The 24,311-nt window shown below is 35.0% G+C and overlaps 2 protein-coding genes across 7 annotated transcripts in view; one reads left to right on the forward strand and one right to left on the reverse strand.

Moving 5' to 3' along the window:
* Positions 1-12,146, forward strand: part of FANCL (FA complementation group L) — a 94,476-nt gene extending 82,330 nt beyond the window's left edge. Inside the window, exons 13-14 of one of the 3 annotated variants that reach the window (XM_057740642.1) lie at positions 418-489; positions 9,198-12,146. In XM_057740642.1, coding sequence (XP_057596625.1) covers positions 418-489; positions 9,198-9,206 — 81 coding nt within the window. In that variant the 3' untranslated portion in view covers positions 9,207-12,146. Of the gene's footprint in view, positions 1-417; positions 928-9,197 lie in introns of those variants that run through there. The other 2 variants (XM_057740641.1, XM_057740640.1) reach the window with 2 other exon arrangements.
* Positions 857-24,311, reverse strand: part of VRK2 (VRK serine/threonine kinase 2) — a 94,132-nt gene continuing 70,677 nt past the window's right edge. For 3 of the 4 annotated variants that reach the window (XM_057740638.1, XM_057740636.1, XM_057740635.1), the window contains exons 9-13: positions 20,233-20,353; positions 17,838-17,896; positions 13,827-13,993; positions 8,566-8,724; positions 857-1,234 (exon numbers count right to left, since the gene is read on the reverse strand). In XM_057740638.1, the coding sequence (XP_057596621.1) occupies positions 890-1,234; positions 8,566-8,724; positions 13,827-13,993; positions 17,838-17,896; positions 20,233-20,353 (851 nt within the window). In that variant the 3' untranslated portion in view covers positions 857-889. The remainder of the gene's footprint in view (positions 1,235-8,565; positions 8,725-13,826; positions 13,994-17,837; positions 17,897-20,232; positions 20,354-24,311) is intronic. The other variant, XM_057740639.1, reaches the window with a different exon arrangement.

Consider the following 24,311-nt stretch of genomic DNA (forward strand, 5'->3'; position numbering starts at 1 on the left):
TAAAACCTAAATTTTCAAGAGCCTACAATATCTTTTATAGCAGGAGTTCTTAATTTGTGATTAATGGATTTAGGTAGGGTCTGTGAATCCGATGGACTTGAACACATTTTTGTGTACATCTGCTTTGGAGTAGAGAAGGTGCATACTTTTAATCAAATTCTTAAAGGGGCCTATAATTCGATTATAAATCAGTGGTATAGACCTTGAAATCCATACTGGTTTCCTGTTATTCAGCATTTTAGTAGCTTGGTATTGGCTCAGGAACTGTTCCTCTGATTCTTGCAAAAGAAAATTAAGAAGGCAAATCATCTGGCATAAAAATATAGTATACTCAAAAAGAAAAATATTTGGAGTACGTGTAATATATAATCATGTTGACACTGCTCCTTTTCTTTTTCTTCTCTTTAAAATCTTCAGTGGTTGAGAGGACTACTGACGAGTAGACAGAGTTTTAACATCATGTTTGGTGAATGTCCATATTGTAGTAAGGTAAGCAAATTATTAATCACATTTTGTAAAATGTGCCTAGTTTTTAATAATGTGTTTTAGAAGATAGCTGTATAGTATATCAGCTTATATAAAACTTTTGGAAGCATTTGTCTATGTATTTTAAAAAAGAATTTCTAAGATAAATTGTCCCTATTAACATTTTAATTTTCAGATTTCTCCTTTGATCAAAATTAACCCCTTTTCTAGATTTCTTAGGTGATCTGAATCTTAAAGAGTTATTTTCCAAATTCTGTCATTACACCATTTCTAATATAAAGCATTCCTCTTTTTATAAGCCGATTACCTTGAAAATGTCTGGGAGAAAAGCCTGAAATAATAATGCAACATTCCCATGAAGAACTGGAAATTTAAATTATCAAAAGGGTTTTATTTGATATCTTCAGAGAAAATATAAAGCAAGACATACTAATATCAAAAGAAAAAGAATGGTGAAGCCATAATAATACACCTCTGCCTTTATCTCTTCACTGAGAGTAAACTGGGAAATTGTAAACCAGAATCCTGTAGAGCTGTCTAATTTTGTGACCTCCATACCAGCTGTAGAAGTGTATGTGTACCAAGATGGAGAGCTTGACTTGTTGAACATATCTGGACTGGTAAAATCTTGATGGGGTTCATAAAATGAATTTGTGAGTTGTGTACAGCTGGATTTTTTTGGAGAACTTTTTACTTCATTCAGAAATTCTTGAGACTCAAAATATTTTTGTCTTCTCCTTGTGCTTTCCTGTGAGAAGATACATATACTTTGTTAGGTTTGAGTTATCCAAGTATTTATTTTGTGTACTCTGTAAGAATGCTAAATAAAATTTGTTACACAAGATCAAGTTTTTCTGTGCTTTTTATTTTTCGTGAGAAGTTATTTTTAGGTTCTTGATTTTAAGTGTTTATAAAGTGCTTACGAGCATCAAACAACCAAATCTGCTAATTTGATTGGCTCTTCAAAACCAAAAGTAGGCTATTTCTTAAATAATTTATAATCTAAAAACAGAATATGAAAAAATGAATTTTTTGGCAAGAAAAAAAAAAATCAGGCTTAATCTTATGGGGATAAAACAGTCATAATTATGAGGCTTTTTGGTAATAATTAAAGATGCTGGGAGCACTGGAGCAAGACAGTGGTGCAAGCAATATGCACCCACACACTGGCCTTAGCCAGCCTCCTGCCTGAGCACCAGAGACTGACATTTTCCCATAATAGACCTCGAGAAGACAGCTGGGTAAAAATCTTTATTTTTCCAGAAGTTGATCTAAGAAAAGAAGCTCACCTTAATCTTCTAAGCAAAAAGGAATCAAGCAGTCTATACAAATTACAGTTTCATTATGTCAAAAGAGATGTCTTGAAGGCTCTTTAGCTTTTCCATTAAAAAGAAATAAATTATTGAGATAACTAACTATAACCTACTCTTTACTGCCTGAGGGCTAATAAAGTTGCATGAATGCAATTTTCCTGAAGTTTTGTCAGCTCAATTCACTAAAGGCAAAATGAGTTAATAGTTATTCCAGTAGGCCCATAAAGCATTGTTGTCCCACAAAGAAAAATACACCATCAAATGGTATTTCTGAAGGCTGAGAGCCACAGGTCAGCTAACTTATATGTAAATGCAGTTTAACTTACTTATATGTAGAAGTGGATGATCTAGTTAATCCCCATCTAGGTAAGAATAGAAGTCAAACTACTTAAATTTCAAGACAGAATCATCTCTTGTGTGACCTACATACCTTGTCTTTCTTTTAGCAACAACAAATTATGTCAAATGGGAAGGCACTCATCAAAGGATTTAACCACCAGCTGTCTTCAGTTTACTGCGAGCACTGATTGGGAAGGACAGTCTATGGCTAGGGTTGGAAAACTGTGACTCATTGGCTAGCTGCCTGTTTGTGAGTAAAGTTTTACTGGTACATAGATATATTGACCACTGTCACCTTGCATTAAGCAAGGGACAGCATCTCACATCCTCTTTACTAGAAAACATCACCCTTAGTAATTATCAGATAACTAGTAGAAAAACAGCAAGGCTCGATCACACAAACCAATGGGATCTGATATTTATAGAGCAGTCCACCCCAAAACAGGAGAATACGTGTTCTTTTCAATTGCAACTGAAATATTCACCAAGATAAACCATATTCACAAAGATGAACCTTAACAAATTTAAAATTATACAAAGCATGTTCTCAGAGAATAATATAAATTAGAAATCAATAACATAAAAATCTTTAAACATGTGGAAATTAGACAACACACTCCTAATAACCAAGGCATCAAAAGAAGTCTCATGGGAAGGTACAAAATTAACAAACAATATATAAAGATTTATGGGATGCAGGTCATTTATAGCATTAAATGCTGATATTAGAAAAAATAGAGGTTTTAAATCAGCAGCCTAATCTTCCACCTGAAATGGAAAAAGAAAAGGAAAATATATCTAAATCAAGCTGAAGGAAAGAAAGAATAGGAAAATCTCCAAACATCTGAAAACTTAATTCTCCTGAATGGGTCAAAGAGACCCAAGAGAAACTTAAAGATATATTGAATTGAATGAAAATGAATAAACCAAATGAATGAAAATGAATCAAAATAAATGTCCCATATATTTTGATAAGGGCTAACACAGTGTTAGAAAATCTCTAATACTAAATACTTATATTAAAAAAGAAGTCTCAATTCAATAATTGAGGCTTGTTTCTACCTCAAGAAAAAGAGAAAAAAAAGCAGAAATCAATGGAATTGACAAAACAAAAATAGAGAAAAGTCAAAAGCTGGTTCTGTGAAAAGACCAATGTAATTGATAAACCTGACCAAAAGAGAGAAAAACTGATATTTGGAAAGAAATAAGCTTCAATTTCATTTAGAGGATTTAAATAAAGGAATACTATGAACAGTGCTACACAAAAATGTAACAGCTTGGACAAAACAGACCAATTCTTAGAAAAGCCCAGATTATCAAAAATAACTCAAGATGAAATAGATTAGGGGGTGGTAAACTGGCCTGCAGGCCAAATCCACCTCACCATGTGTTCTGTAGAACCTACCAAGTAAGAATGGTTTTTACATTTTTACATGGCTGGAAAAATTATTTTGTGACACTTCAAAATTACATGGAATTCAAATTTCAGTGCCATAAATGTTCTGTTTGAACTCTGCTCTACTCATTTATTTACCTGTTGTATATGATACTACAATGCAGAGTTGAATAAAAGAGAGACCAATGACCTGTAAAACCTAAATATTTACTATCTGGCTCTTTACAAGAAAGTTTGCCCACTCTTGAAATAGATAATCTGAACAGTCTTAGTAAAGAACTTGAATTCATAGTTAAAAAAAAGGAAAGAAATCTCTAGGCCCAGACTGTTTCACTGGAGAATTCTCTAAAACGGGGGTCCCAAACCCCCAGGCCACAGACCTGTACCAGTCTGTGGCCTGTTAGGAACCGGGCCACAAAGGAAGAGGTGAGCTGCGGGCGAGTGAGCAAAGCTTCGTCTGCCGCTCCCTACTGCTTGCGTTACCGCCTGAACCATCCCCACCCCCTCACCCCACTCCCATCCCCTCCATGGAAAAACTGTCTTCCATGAAACTGGTCCCTGGTGCCAAAAAGTCTGGGGACCGCTGCTCTAAAGCATTTAAAAAGAAACACCAATTCTATTCATTCTCTTCCAGAAATTAGAAACTCTCTCAACTCAAATGAAGCCACCTGATTCCAAAACCAGAAAAGACAATAAAATAAAAACTACAGACCAAGTCTTCATTAGAGATGTGAAAGTCCTCAACAAAATACTAACAAATTGAATCCAATGATAAATGAAAAGAATAATAAACTTGACCAAGTGGGGTTGATTCAAGGAATGTAAGAGTGGTTCAGTATCCATACACTAATCAGTGTCATCCACCATGGTAACCGCATCAAGATAAAAAATCATATGGTCTTACTGATACAAAAAAAATTTGACAATATTCAACACCCATTCATAATAACTTAACACACCAGAAATGGAGTACTTCATCGACTTGATAAAGAACATCTACCAAAAAAATCTATAGCTAACATCATACTAAATGGTGAAAGGCCAAAAAACTGGAACAAACTCACATGTTCTTCAACACTACATCCATACCTCTGAACACTACCTAGCAAAAAAAGCAATGAACTATCAATAGATGCAAAATTTGGATGGATCTCATGGGTGTCATGGTGAAAGAAATAAAGCCAATCTCAACAAGTTACGTAGTGTATAATTTGACTTATACTGACATGGCTCAAAATGACAAAATTATAGTGATGCAGAACAAACCAGTGCTTTCCAGGGTTTAGGATTGGGGACACAGTGTCACTCTAAGGCAACGTGAATAAAGTTACCATTATCAGGAATGGTTAAAGAAGACATTAAAAGTATAATAAGAGAATATCATGAACTACATACTGCTAACAGATTTGACAAGTTAAATGAAATGGACAAATTCCTTGAAAGATCAAATTACCAAACCTGACACAAGAAGAAAATCTAATAATCACTATATCTGTGATAGAGAGTAAAGTCATAATTTAAAATTTTACTAAACAAAACTCTAGACCTAGATGTTTTCTTGCTAAACTCTGTCATTTATGAAAGACAAATCTTACTGAAACATTTTCTGAAAATAGACACGTGCCTCTAATGTAACTTATATAGTGACTGGAAAACAAAACCACTTAAAGATATTGAGAGAAAAGAAAATTACAGACCACTATCTCTCATCAATGTAAATATTAAAAATCCATAATGGAAAAATAGCATATTGAATTCGGCATGACAACACATCATGACTAAGTGGAATTTATTCTGGAAATAAAATGTTAACATTCAAAAATCAGTGTAATTTGTTATACTAATAAAGGTGAAAAATCATATGATCATCTCAACACATCCCCAAAAACAACTTAATACCCATTTGCGATTAAAATTTATTCTTCAACAAACTATAAACACACTGAAATTTCCTCAGCGTGATAAAGGGCATTTAGGGAAAACTGACAGCTAACATCATACGTAATGGTGAAAGAATGGCTGCTTTTCCCCCCTAAGATCAGGAACAAAGATGCCCACTCTCATTACTATACTGAGTAGTCAATACAGTGTTAGAGGTCCCAGCAGATGTAATAAGACTTGAACTAAGTGAAAGGCATACATGTTGGAAAGGAAGAAGACTCTATTTACAGACAACACGACTGATTACCTAGAAAATCCTAAGAATACAAAAGAACTACTAGAACTAGTAAGTGAATTTTAGGACGATCCCAAGACATAAGGTCAATATACAAAATCAATTGTATTTCTATATACCAGCAACAAATAAGTGGAATATGAAATTTTTAAAAAATAACATTTACAATAGGATTAAAAATCAAAATATTGAGAGAATTTTAATGGAAGATGTGTAGGATATCTACACTAAAAACTATAAAACATTGCTGAAAGAAACAAATGGAGAGAAGTATCAAGTTCATGCATTGGAGAACTCAATGTTGTTGGGATTTCATTTCCCTTTAAACTGATCTTTAGATTTAGTGTAGTCCCAATTAAAATCCCATTGTGCTGTTAAGTGGAAATTGACAAGGTGATTCTTAAATTCTATGGAGGGGACCAGGACCTAAAATAGTCATGGCATCTTTGAAGAAAAGAAAGGGGCTGAAGGACTTAAACTGCCTAATTTCAGAACTTGCTGAAGGTACAGTAATTGGTACAGTGTGCTTTGGGTGTGAGGACAGACAAATAGGTTGATAGAAAAGAGAGTCCAGAAATAGACCCATGCTTATACAGTCAGCTGACTTTTGAAAAAGGCTCCAAAGAAACTGAATTAGGAAAAGGAAAATCTTCTTAAGAAATGGTACTGGGATAACTGGCTTTCAGCATGGAAAACTATGAACCTCAACCCCTATCTCAGACCATACCCAATTCATTTGAGATGGCTCATAGACCCAAATATGAAAGCTAAAACCATAAACCTTCTAAAAATTTGTAGCAAAGTCACTCTGTGACCTTGAGGTAGGCAAAGATTTCTTTACAGAAAATAATAAACTGATAAATTGAATTTCAAATAAAAACAGTTTCTGCTCATCAAAGCCACTGTTAAGTAAATGAATAGGCAGGCTGCACACTAGGAGAACACATCCACAATACAGATATTGGACAGGAGACATGTGGAACATATAGAGAATTCCTACAACTTAATAATAAAAAGACACTCATTCAAATAAAAATGGATAAAACTTGAAGAAAGACTTCACGAAAGAAAATATATGAATGGACAGTCAGCACAGGAAGAGGTGCTCACAATTATTAGTCATCAGATAAAGACAATTGGAATCACCATGAGACTAATATACACACGCTTACTAAAATTAAGACTGATGAACACCAAATGGGAGGATGTGGAATGACTGGAACTCACATACATTACTGATGGGAGTATAATAACGGGAAGTATTTGTCAGCTTTTTATAATGTTGAACATACATATGTCCCATGACCCAGCAATTCCACTTCTCAGGACAAACAAAACAAATCCATAGAAGGACTCATCTCAGAATATTCAAAGCAACCATATTCATGGTGGCTGGAGTCAGGAGCAGCCCAGGTGCCCAATGATAGGAGAATGGATTTGCGAATTATGATGCAGTTATACAATGGGTACTACTCAACAAGAAAAAGAACAAATTACTGATAGATGCCTTAATATCGGTAAATTTCAAAAAGCCATGCTGAATGAAAGAAGCCAGACACAAAAGGGCATACCATATGACTACATGTACATGAAATTCTAGAAGAGGCAAAACCAATCTAGTGATGAAAACCAGAATATCAGAATATCAGAAAAATGGTTGTCTCTGGGGGAAGGGGACTGACTGAGAAAAGGAACAAAGAATTTCTGGAGTGATAAAATTTACACACACCTATCGCCACCCCAATTAAAATGAATCTATTTCTTTGGAACGTGGACATCAGTATTTTTATGGTCCCTCTCTACCTCCATACACAAGTGATACCGCTGCACATTAAGCGTTGAAAAGAGCACTCAAGAATCTCTCTAAATTTTGTCACCAAGCAATATTTGTCTTTAATTTTATACATGGGAACTATAAAATGTATCCACTTAAAGTAGATTGCTTTATATCAATTTGAAACTAAAACAAAAAACAAAAATGATGCTACTACTGTTTTATAACAGAATAAATGTCAAAGATTCCTATTAGTACTAAAAAAGCATTTCTCTGTCTAGATAAACTTGTATGCTTGCTGGTTAGATGAGAAATGCCTAACTTGTAGGTTTCTAAGTTTTGCCTTGGCTGCTAAGAAATTCAGAGCCAAATTCAGTGCTCAATTTAATGATTAACATCCCAGCTGTCTGATGAACCAATTCTCTTTATTTTGGGTGGGGGGGTAGAAGGTGGGGGCATTATCTTGTTCCACATTGTAAGCTACCTGAAATCATTTGGGGAAGATGATGTTTTAAATCATATAAAATGTTGGCCGTTTTGGGAAAAAATTTTTTCACTGCAGATATAAATACCTTGTATGCTTCTCCTTCCTGTCAAAAAAGGTTAAATTAGGAAAGACTTTTGCTGTTGCTTGAATGAGTCATCTGCTAAAGGTGAGTCACGAGCCAAACAAATGATTGGCTGATATAAGAAATACATCATTTTAAAATACAACCACAGTGACAGGGACCCTCTCACATCTGCTTATGAGTTAGACGGGAGGAGCCAACGCAACAGTATGGAATATGGTGAGTCCCTGGTGGAACATAGATGGCATAAGCAATTCATGTGCACTTCATTACATTCTCGGGCTAAAGAAAGAAATCAGATCCACACGCAAATGTGCTCACTGTCATTCTGTTTCTGTGATAACTGGTGTTGGCTGCTTTGATTTTATCCACTGGATAGGATATTTTCTGTCCCTTCCTTTTTAACAAAACTGTAAAACCTGGACCCTCAGGAGAAGATAAAAGTCTTTATTCCCAAACGGCATATTCTAATGTAACATTAAGGAAAATAGCAACAACAAAACATGTCTCACCTGCACTGTTTCATTGTTAAGCAATCCAATCAGCTTCTCCTCCTGCACTTTTCTCCACGTTGCACAGGACTCAGTGCTTCTCTCACTGCGGCCTTTTTTTTCTATTAACCTATTTTGCATCTGATTGACTTGCTTTGTTGCAGCCTTTCGTGAATCAACCTGTTGATAGAGAGTAAGTAATAATACATAATGAAAACTTTTGATCGTTGTACCAAAAAAATGCATTCATGTCTAGGTTCTTGAAAATTCTTTTACTTGCCAAGCTTTGAAAAAAAGAAGGAATAAAGAGGAAACCAACAAATGCAAGTTATAGAAAAATATAGTAGTTGACAAGATCCAGGCCTTTTCTCATCAATAGGACAAGACCAATTAAAATTAGTGTCACTGTTGTGCACTCTTTAGAAATTATCTCTACAGATAACTTGCTTACTGAAAACAGCATTTTTACAGAAAACTGTCACATTTTAAAACTGCACATGAATTCATTATTAACCTTTGCTGGGAGTGGATCCAGTCCATCTTTTTAGTTTAAATTCTTATTAATTAGAATCTTAGTTTTCTATCATTGAAGTAAGCGTAATTAATGTGAACATAGAAAAGGAGCTTACAATGTTGCTTACTTTTTTATACAGGTAATTTAACCTTTGAGCAGATGAATAACAGTCCGTGTCATCTAATACTGTGGACCAGTATCAGAGGTTAAATTCTACAACAAGCTTGCTGTTTCTAAGGTTTCTTTTTCACACCATGCTGTTATCTGGGGGATGACTGACTCTCAATAACCCTGAAGTAGACACGGAAATAGAAGGGCAGATCCCACTATACAGTCGGAAGATTGAAAGCCACAGTGAAGATCCTTATGTGAAGTATTTGTTCAGCAGCTTCATGTTTACAGCAGCTGAAAGTGCCATCACCTTTTTTCATGGGTTAAATAGGGGGCAGAAGATAGGAACAGTACAAGGAGAAATAATGGAGGAGCCAGTGCCAAACTAGAGAATGAATTGCATTGGCTGGGCAAGCAGAGCCTTAATTTCTACTCTCCCAGTTTTTAGCTTCTATTGCCAAGTGTGTTCACTCCTTCCCTTTAAAATATGCTGGTGTTTTGTGGCTAGGTTTAAGCTGTCACAACACCATTCTTTATTCACCCCTCCTCCCGGATCCCAGCTTCTCAAAGGATAGCAAAGCCACTGCTTCTCAGTAACCTGAAAATTGGAACTGCTTTCTGATCACTCAGGGGTTCTTTATTTCTACCACTCAACTCTCCCCAACTCCTAGGAAAATTCCTGTGTAACCATCTTCTGAGCCAGTTTTCCATTGAAGTCATCTTGGTAATAAATGCCCATCACACCACTAGTGTGAAACAAAGGGTTTCCCAAAGCTGTTGTACAGTTTTATGCTAATAAAATGCTGGCTTGCCAATCACTGTGAAATGTGTTCTGTGACATAAAGGATTAGTTGAGATATTAATTGAGGATTTTAGTGCCTCCTATATGCTAGGCACTTTAGGTATAACAGTTTTTGGCCTGGGAGCCTTTGATGTACAAACAAAATTTGGTCTAATATATTCAGTCCTCTGTGAGGCCTCCTGGAAGAGACAGTGCCTCCTGGATCTGCTGTCAGTTGGCTGGATGGTTACACTGTGCTGCCATGAGCACTTCTAGCTAATAAACAAAATGATATCCAGTTTGTGGAAAATTTCTATTTCTAGGGAAACTTTTAAAATGGTAAGAGTGAAGAGGGATCATGAAGTTTAACCCGTAATTGTGAACAGAGTAAAACTTTTTCTCAAAGATATAAAAGTAAATATAGAAGACGCTCTGGTTATCCCATATAATCAATAGAAGGATACTGTCCAAATGTGTGTCACTTTCCAGAAAGTGGCTATTCAAATAAGGTAATTTTTATTTAATTTTCCATTGGCATGCTGTTTTACTAAATAAGGAATACTCATTCAATAAGCAAAAATGTGATTATGAATTTATATTCTACTTTTTCTCACAGAAAATAAATATGAAAACAAGTTTAATAGAATTATTTTGAGAATTAAAGCTCAAGAAAGAATTCTGTAGACTTTTAAGTTCAATACAAAGATTACTACTACCAATAATAATCTATTCACTCCTGGATTTGCTATGCAAACCTCAGATTCAGGGTAAGTGAAGAAACAAACATTTTCTTGTCTGAAAAGTAGGACAGCTTGAACGTTTTAACTATGACCTACAGCTACTCCTCTGCCTCAGTAAAGCTTTCAGGAGGGATGAGTGGCTCACTGTGCTTGAGTGTCTATAAAATTACAATATGGATTCAGGCATCAGAATAAGGAGGGAGATATTGGTAAACTGATAAAAGGATTCGCTACTGGCTCTTGAGGAAACAGATTATTCAAGAGATAAATTAAGGCCTCCAGTGATGCTGGTTTCCAGCTTGGCTTCAGCATTCTCATCCAGGAATTCTAGAGCTTTAGCTCACCTCAGTAAGCATTCTTATTGAATATTGTTTCCTTCAGTGAATTTTGGACATTACATCCCAATGGATGGCATAAATAGACTGAGGTAGCCCTAATGATAGATTCTTCTAATTTGATGATGCTACCTCTGGAGCCTTCAGAAGTACTAGAGAGTAATTTCAGCTGTATGTACTGTCATTTTGATTGAGGCAAATACCCCAAAAGATTTGCTTTTCAGGAAAACACATCAATGTCTACTGTCTTGACAAAAGTTCCTTTCCAATTTAACTCCAGTAACAGTATTTGAGGACTTCAGGAAGAAGGCTTAGTTTATAGGGAACAGTGTACAATGCCTAGTAAAACCTAGTATTGGAAAAATCTTTTTTTTTCTTTTTTTTTGCAAAAAGATGCTGTAAGTTTGCTGAGATTCTTATGGTGATGTGCTATTTTCTAATACCTAAGCAAAACATATTTTTGTTATAACTACTAAATTTAAAAGGCACAAAACACTTATACTGAGGGAAATAACACTTAAAAAATTAAACATTCATAACTTTCCTTTGAATACTGAATGTTTCCTGGTCCACTGACTTCTTTTTAAGTATCTTTGTCCAAAAAGTATAAGTCTAGAGTTCATTATTTATTCTGTTTAATAATTATATCCATGTATAGAGTAACAAGAAATGTTTTTAGATACTATAAGGGGATTCTGTCTAAAAAGAGAGAAATTTGGGGCCATGTGACTGATATTCATTCTGGACTTAAAAATGATTTTTGTTATGGAAGCAATCAATTGTGGAAACTATCCTTGCTCATTTAGGAAAACTGAGTTCAGGACAGTTTATATTAGCATTACTGGGCTTTTGATCATTTTCAAGTTTGGTTTTTGCAGCATTTCAAAATCTGTAAGCTTAATTTAAAAATAAAAAGATGCTTAAGGTGTCATATATGGTGAACCTGTATCTTATAATTAAATATATTAGTGTACTCAAAATACTAGAGAAACAAAGTCTTTCTTAATAAATATTGATCTGCTATGAAATATATCCCTGATTCATCTTAATGTCTGTATACTGAGGCTGATCATATTGTTAACAGAAATTAACTAAAGTCTTAAGAATGCATATTATTCTTAGTGTTTCCTTTTTTACTCATAATCAAAGTGCTCTAATCAAAAGGGAAGAATAAAATATTTTTGATTGAGGATCATTGGAAAAAAATGTTTTATGTTCTATCTCTGCATATAAAAATGGTTTCACAACAAACATCCTTTGAATTTGATGAAACTGAAAATTCTGGTGGATAATAATTAGAATTTTATATCAGAGGATATAGCTATCAGTTTTTTAAATGGTTTCTTTTATATTTGAATTAAGTTTATGAAACTGAAACACTACAAAAAAGGAAAAAATCTGCTTAAATTAGTGGAGATTGAGTGGTGACCATTATTCCAAGGGAAATACTATGTCAAGGAAATGGCTCTTTGTTTTGTTGCAAAAGTGATAAAAACACAAAAGTCAATAAAACTGTTAAAATAAGTCTCAGTAATTACCAAGATCAAAATCCAGTGGCTTTTTATTAAACATGAACTTTTGTTCTGCCTTCTGCAATACGTAAATAGTGCTGACAATTGGTTTGTGAGGCTCTTGCTACAATAAAATGTAATTGTATCATGAGAGAAAGGTGACAATCAGGAGATCATGAAAAAATTACATATTCTCACTGGTAGTTAATTAGCCATGCAAAACCTCCTCAAACAGATATTCTCTTCTATTAGGAATGATTACTATGCAGGCCTACAGATGTCAATACCACAGTCATTCAAATACTTCTTTCCCTACTAATTGAAGGTTGTAAAGCTCTGGTGCCAAGGTTTTGCTTCCAAAGAGCTAATTTATGACTAGAAGGATATTTTATGTCTTCAGTTGCAGCAGCTACAAAATTCAGCAAATCAGAACCATCTGTGCACTGATACTTGACTCACCATTCATCTAGCAGCCTATCAGTCACATTAGTTTGCATCCTGCATTCTTGGCTCATGAACACTTGTGATGATCCAAAGTTCATAAGAAATATTGAAAATGAATGGCATCCTGACCCTACCTTAATGTGCATGCATCCGGAAACAAAGCCCTCCCCCCCTTTTTTTTTTGCACATTGGCAGTGTCAGGGCAGGATTGGACATTTAGTTGCCTGTCCAGTAAGGCTGCTGATAGCAGTCTCAGGTTTCTCCCATCATCTTAAAAAAATGTTTCAAGTTCTAATTCTTTTGTGTTGTTTCCAGTTCTAATTCTTTTTTTTTTTTAATGTTGCTAGAAGATAAATTGGAAGGTGAAACTTTAAAAAATAACTTTTTTCAAAAAAAAATTGTTTCTATAGATTGAAATATCAACACATACAAATAATCTGGTAAAATCTAAGAATATTATTATCACCACTAAATTATGGCCAAACGAGTAGGCAAAAACAGTGGGATGACTAAAGAAAATCTGAAAAGCAGCAAAAAAGGTTTTCATGAATAAAGTTGGATTAGACTTTAATATCTTACCCTAGTCCTAAGTCTATGACATCCGTGTCTGCTTTATTTCTTTACTGTAATGAAACACAACAGGCCACAGATCTTACTATTTTTCTCTAAAAGGTAACAAGTCAAAGGAACCTTCAACAAAATTTCTTGGAGCTCAGTTAGGAAATACGGGAATTAGATATAAGTAAGAAACAGGATTGTCAGACTCATTTTGACACCTAAAACAACTTCATTTGGTAGATAAGCTTCACAGAAGGTCATCATTGGATTCCAGGGACTGTTACTTACCTTTTGATTGTTTGGAGCACACACATTTAAGCTCTCTCTTTCAGTGGAAAATTCCAGTGGTCCTAAAGGTATTCCACTTGGGTTCAGAATTTTCTTGAGCACTTGATAGTTTGGCTTTTCATCATATGCTAAATTATGAGCACATACCAAATACTGGACTATTTCATCTGTGAAGGATTAAATTTTTTAATGTCATTCATAATTGGAAAAAATTTTGAAGACTCCAATATTCTCAAAATCTGCAGTTTTTCTCTTTCACAAGCATGTGCACACGCACACATACACCCCCCTGAAGAAGCTAAGAATAAATAATTCAATGGAAAGTACTCTTTAAATGATGCCCAAAAATGACTGAAATACAGTGACCTACAGATTTGACACGATGAGAGAAACTGGTGGGGTTTGTTTTAAATATCTTTGTTGATATGTTTACAATTCACTCATCAAAGGAAGCAAATTTTTAAAATTATAGTTAGTGATTTTGATTTATGGGGTGCAACTACTAGGAGCTACATGAATAATATAATAGACCAGCCATGCCTCACACTTTTTTTCTGAAGTTTTAAAAATTCAGTTAAAAATAAGTTTTTTTGCAGTTTTAAAAATTCAGTTAAAAATACTTACTGTAAACCTCCTTAAAGGAAAAAAGTCATTGAACATTTTAATTAAGGCTTTGATTTTTAGATTACAACAGTGCATTTAAAAATGACCTTGAATTCTATGGTTTTTTAGCCGTGACTGACTTTAGAATTTGCTGAACCTCACTCAAGTCCTCCATACCTAGTTAGCCCAGTGCAATCATGGTACATACAGTCTTTCTGCTTTAGAGCACAAGGATGAGAAGTTGCCACCTTTTATTTTTTCTTTTACCCAGGATGGTATAGTAACCGCCCCACAAAAAAAGTTATGAATTACAAACTTTTAAATACAGTACAAGCAGAATCAGTAACCAAAAATTACAAATATAGCTACTTTACAACAAATGTAGTTTGCATTTTTGTTTCAGGTGGAGGTTCAATCTGAGATGTAAGTGAGAATATCATACACTGTTTCAAAACTGGCATGTTTTCCTTTGTTTACAGAGATGTTTATACTCCATAAACTAGTTTTGACAAGGTTTTCCTCTTCAAACACTTATTACTGACCCAGACACAAGTACCTCTTACTTTCTCACTAAGTGGTTCATATCTTACGGTGGGGAAATCAGGGAAGCTTCATGGGTTGGCAGAAGTGACTTCCTAAATCTTCACTCCCTTCCAGGCCTACCTCCTTTCAAGTGAGGAACTGCAGGAACACTGGGTTTCACTCCCTACAGGGAAAAATTCCAAAAGGAATAGTCATCATCTCTGCCCCTGAGGAAAGTCAGAGAGTGACTATTTCACACTGTATTGTCCACAACTATTTTCCAGGAACATAAGGCTATTGTGGCTCAAATGAAAACTCCTGGCTCCAGAGTTTTTGGTTTTCTGGATAGTGTGGCAATTCTGCAGCCTCCTTTTTCCCTTTCTAATGTATAAGATGTCAAATTCTGTTGTCTAGCACTTGCTCAACCAGATCTCTGTAACTGGCAATATGCCGCAGCTTCATCACATTTATAACTCATGTTTCCGGAAGCCCTTTTTGGGGGGCTCCAATTCTTGAAGAGACGATCAAAAAGAAAGATTAAATTACATTCACTATCATTTTAGTATAAATATTCTGTTGTTCTTTGTTCCTTTCAAGATTGGTAAGCCCCATTTTGTGTATATTACAATTCTATTAACCAGAATATCCCAAATAGACAAGAGAGCTTTAATGTGTTGGGAACACTTTTCACAAATCACTGTTAGAAGACAATGGAAGACTCCTGGCACTCCACCAGCTGATAGCAGCTGTGCTGCAAAGCCTTCATGGGTCTGGGGTTTGAAAAAATAAGGTACCAGTGAGGTAGGAGAGGGAGAAAAAGAAAAGAGCCACCTCTGTTATGAATTTATTATGATAAACCTGACGCTTAGACGATTGTGATATAGTACTGGTTTAAATGTTAGCCTTTCAAGATCTGGATTTATTACATTAGGTACACCTTTTAATTTACTAGCATATTTCCAGAGCTATAAAACAAAATGCTTTGAGTAGTATGAAATTATGATATTCTTGAATCATTTGCTTTTTAAGCTGGTGAAATATTAAGTATCATTACTGACTATCATTTCAAGAGATAGAAACTTCTGAAACTATTATTGATATTATTACACTGAGTTGGACATGCATGCTGCAAACTTCTTAGATGTTTTATTTCATAAAATGTCTTAGTAATAAACCTTTTGTAAATTGGATTAATTCTCATGCTAGCAATACCCACTCTCCTAAGCACAGCCAACTAATTTAAGAGAACTTCAGTTAGTAATAAAGTTTCAATGTTTTGTGCTTTAGAAATAGAAATCTGCAATTTATAAAATAATAGTATAGACTCAAACAAATGGTTTGTACTGAAAAAGAGGAGCCTGGCACTCCTCCCACCATTTCTTGTATCACTCAAATCTTGCTAGCAATAGCAGTCTCCCAGAATATACACTGGTCCATAAGCATTTATTGTGTATGATCCAGGGCACATGGGCTTTTTTTTTTTATTACAATTTGATATATTTTTTCTTATTAGTAATGTATATATGGCAATCCCAATCTCTCAATTCATTCCACCCCAACTTCGGCTTTTTTTTTCTAATCCTAAATTAAACAGTTACCTTTTGTGCATGAGGGACAAGAAAAGACAGATATACAATTAAAAAAAATTTTTTTCAACATCTCCTCATCTCTCTTTTTGCTGTCCTATTGAGCAAAACGAAAGCTGGATGACTTGGTAATAATGCCAGTAAGAATATTAGCCAAAAAGGAATACTGGCATATTGACTGAGTTACTCAGTGCAGTTACATAAATGAAAAACTTTCATCTTTCAACCCATCCCCCCAAATGAGAATACTGTCTCCTGTTTGCCTCCCTCCATCAGAAGGAAAGGGCCTACAGACAGTGGGAAGCAGAAGACTCACACTGGGCAGACTTATGGGACTTGGGAAATGAGGCGGGAAAGCAGAACTGGTCTGTTCGTTTCCTATGGAAATGAAAATTTTGGTTTCTGGTCAAAGAAAGGCTGTAAGTGTAAGTTTAAGATGATTTAACTCTACTTTTAAACTCTCATGTGGAAACTGATACTATTTGACCTTATCTAGACAGTCAGTGTACATATTTACTTTCATAAGTCAGCTAAAAGCTAACTTTGAAATTGCCCAATATAAATAGAGATCAAGATTCACGCTGCTTATCGTCTGGGAGAGAAAGTAAGCCGGACGGCAGAAGCAGGCTCTGTTCTATGAGGCAGTCTAACTCGGTTGTTAAATTGGTGCTGAAGAACATGCCATGCAGCACTTGGGTAGTTCTGAACTGCCTATTTTACTGGTAGTACTGCCAATTAAAGAATTCCAAAATGGTCTACACTAACATGAAAGAGAAACCCGTTTAATCCAATATACTCAGAATGCTAAGGTCATATGCCTTGCCAATCCAAATTTTTTTCTGGCCGTTTAGTCAAACTAGAACCCAGGTCTAAACAGCATTCAAGTGTTTAATGGTTTGTTTGTTTGTTTAATTTTTAATTGAAAGTAGTCTTTCCTTAGATCAACTTTATCTTTTCTCAGCAACACACACAGAAACAAAAAAGAAAGTCCACTCTACAAATACCAGATACAGTTGACCATTAAACCTGTGCATGATTCCCAAAACATACATCTCAAAGAAAGCAATGCCATCAGCAGAGCCCATAGTGCTGCCTGAATACAATCTTGCTGCATTCTTGTGTCCTAATGAAAAGAGGATCTAAACATTCTCTTCTCTAGCAACCTATCTGTAACCCTGGAGAGTTTCTTCCCACCACCATGGGAATGGGATTGGGTGCAGCAAAAGCTACAAAACAAGAGTGACAAATGTGGTGAGCGATGAATCACGTAGGAGAAGGTAGAAGTTATCATCTGACTTACGGCAACTGCTTCTGCAAGGAGCCCATTTAAGCACCGACTCAGGGAGCTCATCCAACAGACTAAAACAAAATAGAATAACGCACAGTGAATTTGTTTGCAATCCTGTGATTTATTGTTTTGATTAGAAAACAAAACTCAGTGTTGGTGGGTCACTGATAATGTGACTTTCCATACTTTTTTCCCACCCACCTATAATGGGTAAGAGGGAAAGTGGATGGGGGAGATCCCTCAAAGCTCACTGATTGATTTCGTATCAATCACCTAGAAAGTAAATGTAGAATTGCAGTATAAATGCTTTCATACAAGGTCTGTATGTGTAGAAATGCAGAAGTAGGGATACATGACTTTTTGGTAAAAACTTCAAGAAAAAAATGTACAGAAAGAATTTATCTGGATTTTCAGGATATTTTCCCTTAGGTACTTACCACTGGGGAGGGGTAAATTATTTAATATTTTATGTATATTGTTCTCAATTGGGCAGTGGTTTTATGCTATGCCATGATTAAACAGGTTAACAAGAAATATCCAAAAAACAAACAAAAAAACCCATTATTCTAACACTTTGCAGTGTTTTAGACTGAACAAGTACATATCTCTTACGTTGCTTCAGCCACAAATATATAAACATTCAACTAAAATTACTGATATCAATGTTTGATTCACAAACTCAGGCACAGACAGAACTGTAACAATAAATGCACTAATCTAATATTACCCTATGTTAGGAAAATAAAGGGCATATGGGAGATACAGTATTAAGGTTGAATATACAAGTCTGCCCTTATGGGGAAATTCAGTGTTATGCCTTCTCAGCAAGCTGAATAAATTATGATTATGTACTATATAAGAAGTTTGAATACATCTATGTTGTAATTATATATGATATATATGTATCTTAATTATATATATGTCTTAATTATAAACTTGATAATATTAACTTTACTGGTCAGTAGGTTTGTACTAGTAATCAGGTCAAGTGAGTATATTCACATATACAAGGGGCCCCAAAATATAAACGGAGATTATGTTTATTAGCATTATATTTTATTTATATGATACCCTATTATATCCAAATATATACATGTAGGCATATTCATTAGAGATATCTACAATGAAGACATCTATATATGCATATTGATACAAGACTAAAACAAATAATATTTGTTGCAGGTCTTAGTAAAAGAAAAACATATATGATCATTAGAATTAAAATGTTAGTCTTTTAAATAAAGTATCTTATTCAAATTAGGTAAACTGAGGTGGGAAATTGGAAATCAAGACTGGTTTATATACACCCATTACTGTGCTTTGACTTGACCCATATACTGAAAAATGTTAGTTACCTGAGGGTTATATGGACACATCAATTACTGCAGTAAGTAACTGATTAGATAGTTCTAATACTGACACATAAATGTGTTAGATTTGGGTAAGGGACTAGGATGATCAAGATAGTGGAGAAATATTTCATACAATGTATGTCAGTATTTACAAAAGTAATCTGTATCGTTCTGTATCTGCAGGGCTAGCTTTCCTCTCTATTCAGAACTGATGCCACAACTGGAAAGACTGATTTCTATGGAGCAGCTACCTGTTTTGTAAACTTCTGTTGTGACTTGCCCTATTAAAATAGAGCTGCTTTTTCCACTTGTGATACTGTATCTGTGGATAACTATTGTTGAGAATATCTTGGTACATAATGAAAAACTGGCTGTGCTGTGCTATATGCAATTGACTTTTTCTTAGGCCCGATCAGTGAGAAAAACAGTAAAATAGTAACCCACTCTATTCTCAGTCTAAGCTAATTCTCATGTTAATAGAGTTTAGGTGATAAGAATTGAATGTGGAATATTAAAATGTTTATGTGGCTGCAAAATGATCTTTTATATAAACATCTCATACACCAATTCTGTTTGTTCCTTCTTTAAGAAACATACTCCCCCCACCCAATATAGAGGATTAAAAAAAATGTATGTTGTTCTCACTTGAAAAATATAAGCCCTGTTTGTCCCATTTCACATTGCTGCTTTGCACAGTTAGTATCAATCACACCCAGCTCACACTAACTCTGTATACTTGCACAATGCTAATCTGAAAATACTCTTTCTTGAAAATACCACCACCTAGAATCTAATGTTTGGAAAACACCATGTGAAGGAACAAATATTTCACTTTATGTTTTGTATTACAACACACATACATGGGATTTCATAGGTGTCAGCTTAATGAATTTTATGTCTGTAAGCTGTTTGGTTTTTTAAAAATATTTTTCAGATTTAAGAAATTTGCTTTGGGTATTATGGCTGAATGGCAGTCTTCTCTGAGATATTAACTGGCTTTAATGTATCCCTTCAGACCTGATGCTGTACATGACGGAATACTTAAAAATCCGTACTTTGTTTTAGCAGTCTGGACAGCCACAGGGTCCTCCAGGTTCCGTTCCCAGGGCAGTCTCCCACATAACCACCGCAGCAGGCAGTAGCCCAGGATTTCAAGGTCACTTCGTCTGGACAGGGCTATTGGAATAAGCATTAAGAGAGAAAGATGAGGGATAAGCAAGTTTTGAGAAATGAAGAAATCACTGAATGAACTACCACTGATGAAATATGAAAAAGCCAAACGGGCCATGTGTTTTGTTTGTTCAGCTGGAGTAAAGCTTAAACGCCCAGGCGTTTGGCCCCAGTCCACAGACAGGCAGTGACTTGTTGCTGTTGAAAGTAAGGGTCAGTTTCCTCACCTCCTCCAACTTCATCCTTCCTTAGTCTGGCCTGTCACATGAACTTGATCTCCATGGCCTCTGACATGATCCAGACAACCCATAACCTGGCACCAACACTTTCTCAAAGAGCCAAGCAGTAAAACAAAGAAATAAATGTCTGCAGCTAAATTGCTAACATATGTTCCAGGAAGTCCATGGGGTCTGCATTGGTCATGCAGAGACCCTTTGAGTGCAGACTAAACATTGATGGCCTTTCCTGTTCCACTCATACTAGGAGCATTGGAAACTGGAAGAATATGACAAAACTGCCATCTAGTGTACAGTATTAAAAAACAGGTCTTTAAGATTTTTCAATTAAATGAAAGCACAGGATGAATATGCCTACTATTTTGGGTACACAGATCTAAAATTTTACAAATCTTATTTTAGATACAAGTAGTGCTAAGGTAAAATTCTAGTCAAATATCCTGAATAAAAAATATAAAAGTAAAGCAGTAGTGTGCATGAGGGGTGGAGGTGGTGGGAAGTAGATTTTAAAGCCAAATAGAGGTTTCCAGAATTTAAGAGAAGATGACTTTTCATAAAAAAAATACAATAAAAGAAAATTTTGAGGCCACTGTAAATATCATTTATATAAAACCATAGACTAATGCTAATTAGAAACTAATTTCATGATAATTTCCTGTACTTTGTTAAAGTAACTGATTTCAAAAGGACAATGAAATCTGAGAAACGACAAATATAACTGAAATAATGATTAAAACATTGAAAAAATCCCACAAAATAAACTCATTTTTATAACCATTCCAAACTGTTATAAAACAATAGGCTGGCTTACATTTCTACCATTACTTGAATGTAGGGATATAAAATCTCCTAAGTGCAATACATGGCTGTTAAACCTGCTGTAAACAGGGATCCTGTTTTATTATCTTTCATTAAATATACTCTGAAAAGTCACTCAGTAAACTTAGTTTTTAATTTAAAAAGTCATCTACTAAGAACAATGCTGCTAGCATATCATAACTGCTTTTGGTCACCATACATAAGTTATTATACAAGCAGAAGACAAGATCAGCTCTTACACATACTCTATCTTAACTGCTATTAGAGTACTGGGTTATTAAAGGCCCTTCAATCGAGCAGAATGTGACAGTCCCATGGGTACCGTTTACTTTCTGCACAAGCTTCAACAATGTCCTAATGTAAGACTTGGCTCCCCTATTAAAATAAAAACACAAATCTCTACCACGCTGTTTCGTAGTGATTTCTTCAGTAATAAATCTCCCATTAATAATGGAATGGTTCCATTTGTACAGATGTGTTCACAAGTCCCTTTTCCATTATGGCAATTTCTGATTACCACCACTTAAAAAAATTCACATCCTCTAATTTTCGAAAAATTATATTCTGGCACCTGTTTGGATGACATAGGCTACACACAAGAGGCCCTTTGAGGAAAAACAATCAGAATTAAAATGGAATAAACCTTCCCAGCCACTTCCCCCAACCCCCCAACTGAGGGATTAATTGATAAGAAGCTGTAAGTAATGACAAGTCATTTAGATTTCTGAAGCCAATCTTTCATAAACTGGTCTTCATTTGAAATAGCCTTCGAGAGTTAACTTTGCTTCACTATTATAGTTCAGTTTTACCTAGTTAAAATACATCACATTTTTCAACCTTTTATTTTCTTCTACTGCATATATACATTAATAACTATGGTTAGGTAAATGTTTTACCACTGTTTCCACTAAGCTCTATAGATATACATGTAATGTTAAAAAAAAAATTCTGTAGTCACTCTTTCCCACCATTAAACAGCAAGATGAAAGGATTAAAAACGCTCCCAAGTACACACCTCTCCCTGAAATTCCCTCTCAGGGAAACAAACTGCAAAGTGTGATGTGTTTTTGAGAAAATCTCTAAGACTATAGCAACGATTATGTCTTCTCTCCATCTACTACGTACAGAAATTTTAACACCAGTTAAATTAGTTAAAATATTTTGGATGACAATATTAGCATCTACAAGTGGGTATGTAATTAACACAATGAACTGATCTTTAAGTTTAACGTACGTCATCAAAATATAGATGATATGATAATAACTGTTGAATCTAGGAATTGAGTATTTGGATACTTACTATATTATTCTATTATTCCCGGTATATTTGAAAACAAAATGCTGAATATTAAAAAAATAAGAATTGATCATAGTTGAAGACTAACGGAAAATATTTTTTAATTTGACAGTTGAAACATATATTGTGGATTCTTTTGTTTCTGTATAATTTGTACTCCTGTATAATTTATTGTAATACATAAGGTTTTTCAGCTGCATTTGATAATTAATATAATCATTAACAGCATATTTTCATATAGATTTCCTAAAGTCACACTTTTACTTATGGTACCACTGCTTGGAAATATAGGATGATTTAGTTATTAATATTTTCCCTCTACATTCTCTTGTCACTTTCTAAATATAATTGAGCATCTAATTTTTATTGCACTTATTAATATGGAGCAATGTAAATGAATCTTTTCATTGAAAGCCTGTGGTGTTCTCAGTTGCTCAACATTTCTAAATGATAAAGTATTGCCAAGATTAACCAAAAAAAAAAACAGGCACAGGTGGGGTGGGACTTGAATTCTATTTCACTAGAAAGCAGATTCCAAAAACAGCTTACACTAGAATACATAATCAAAATAAAAACAATTGATGTGATTTATGAAGCTACTACTGTGCCAGACACTCTAACTGCTTTTATATGATCTTATTTAATCATTCTAACAATAATATGAGGTAAGTATCATTAACCCTGTTGACAAATAAGAAAATAGAGGCTCAGCGAGGTTAAATAACTTGCTCAGTATCACAGAGCAAAAATTCACAGAGCTCTGCATTGAAATCCAAATCTATCAGAATCCAAAGCCAACACTCAATCTGCCAATTACTTCGCCTCCATTGTTCGTTTTAACACCACTTAGACAACATTACATATACTACTTCTACAGTTAGGGAAGTATTTGAAACAGGCATTTTATTTTATTTTATTTTATTTTAATTAATTAATTTATTGGTTGCGTTGGGTCTTCATTGCTGTGCGCGGGCTTTCTCTACTTGTGGAGAGTGGGGGCTACTCTTCATTGTGGTGTGCCAGCTTCTCATTGAGGTGGCTTCTCTTATTGTGGAGCATGGGCTCTAGGCATGCGGGTTTCAGTAGTTGTGGCATGTGGGCTCAGCAGTTGTGGCTCGCGAGCTGTAAAGCACAGGCTCAGTAGTTGTGGCACACGGGCTTAGTTGCTCCGCGGCACGTGGGATCTTCCCAGATCAGGGCTCGAACCCTTGTCCTCTGCATTGGTAGTGGATCCTTAACCACTATGCCACCAGGGAAGTCCTGAAGCACGCATTTTAAATTAAGACACCCAAAGCTATACTGACCAAAGACAGTTGTATGGCAAGAAAGAAATCAGCAGCAGATCCTGAGGTCTAAGCTGCAGCACTAACAAAATTTTTCATGCAACTACCCTTACATGAAACTATTTCTTTAAAACTACTTCATTCTGATGAAGGAGACTGTCGAATTAAAACATTAATTTATAAATTGTTAAATGGTCCTTCCAAGCTGAAATGAGAACAACAAAGAAATCACACTGGAGAACTGGTCCTTATTCTAAAGACAAACTGGAGTAAAATTATCTGGGTGCAATTCACCAAATGGAATGAAAGAATTGGGAGAAAAAGAAAAA

This window comes from Hippopotamus amphibius, chromosome 7, assembly GCF_030028045.1.
Source record: "Hippopotamus amphibius kiboko isolate mHipAmp2 chromosome 7, mHipAmp2.hap2, whole genome shotgun sequence".
In the NCBI taxonomy this organism is placed as follows: domain Eukaryota; kingdom Metazoa; phylum Chordata; class Mammalia; order Artiodactyla; family Hippopotamidae; genus Hippopotamus; species Hippopotamus amphibius.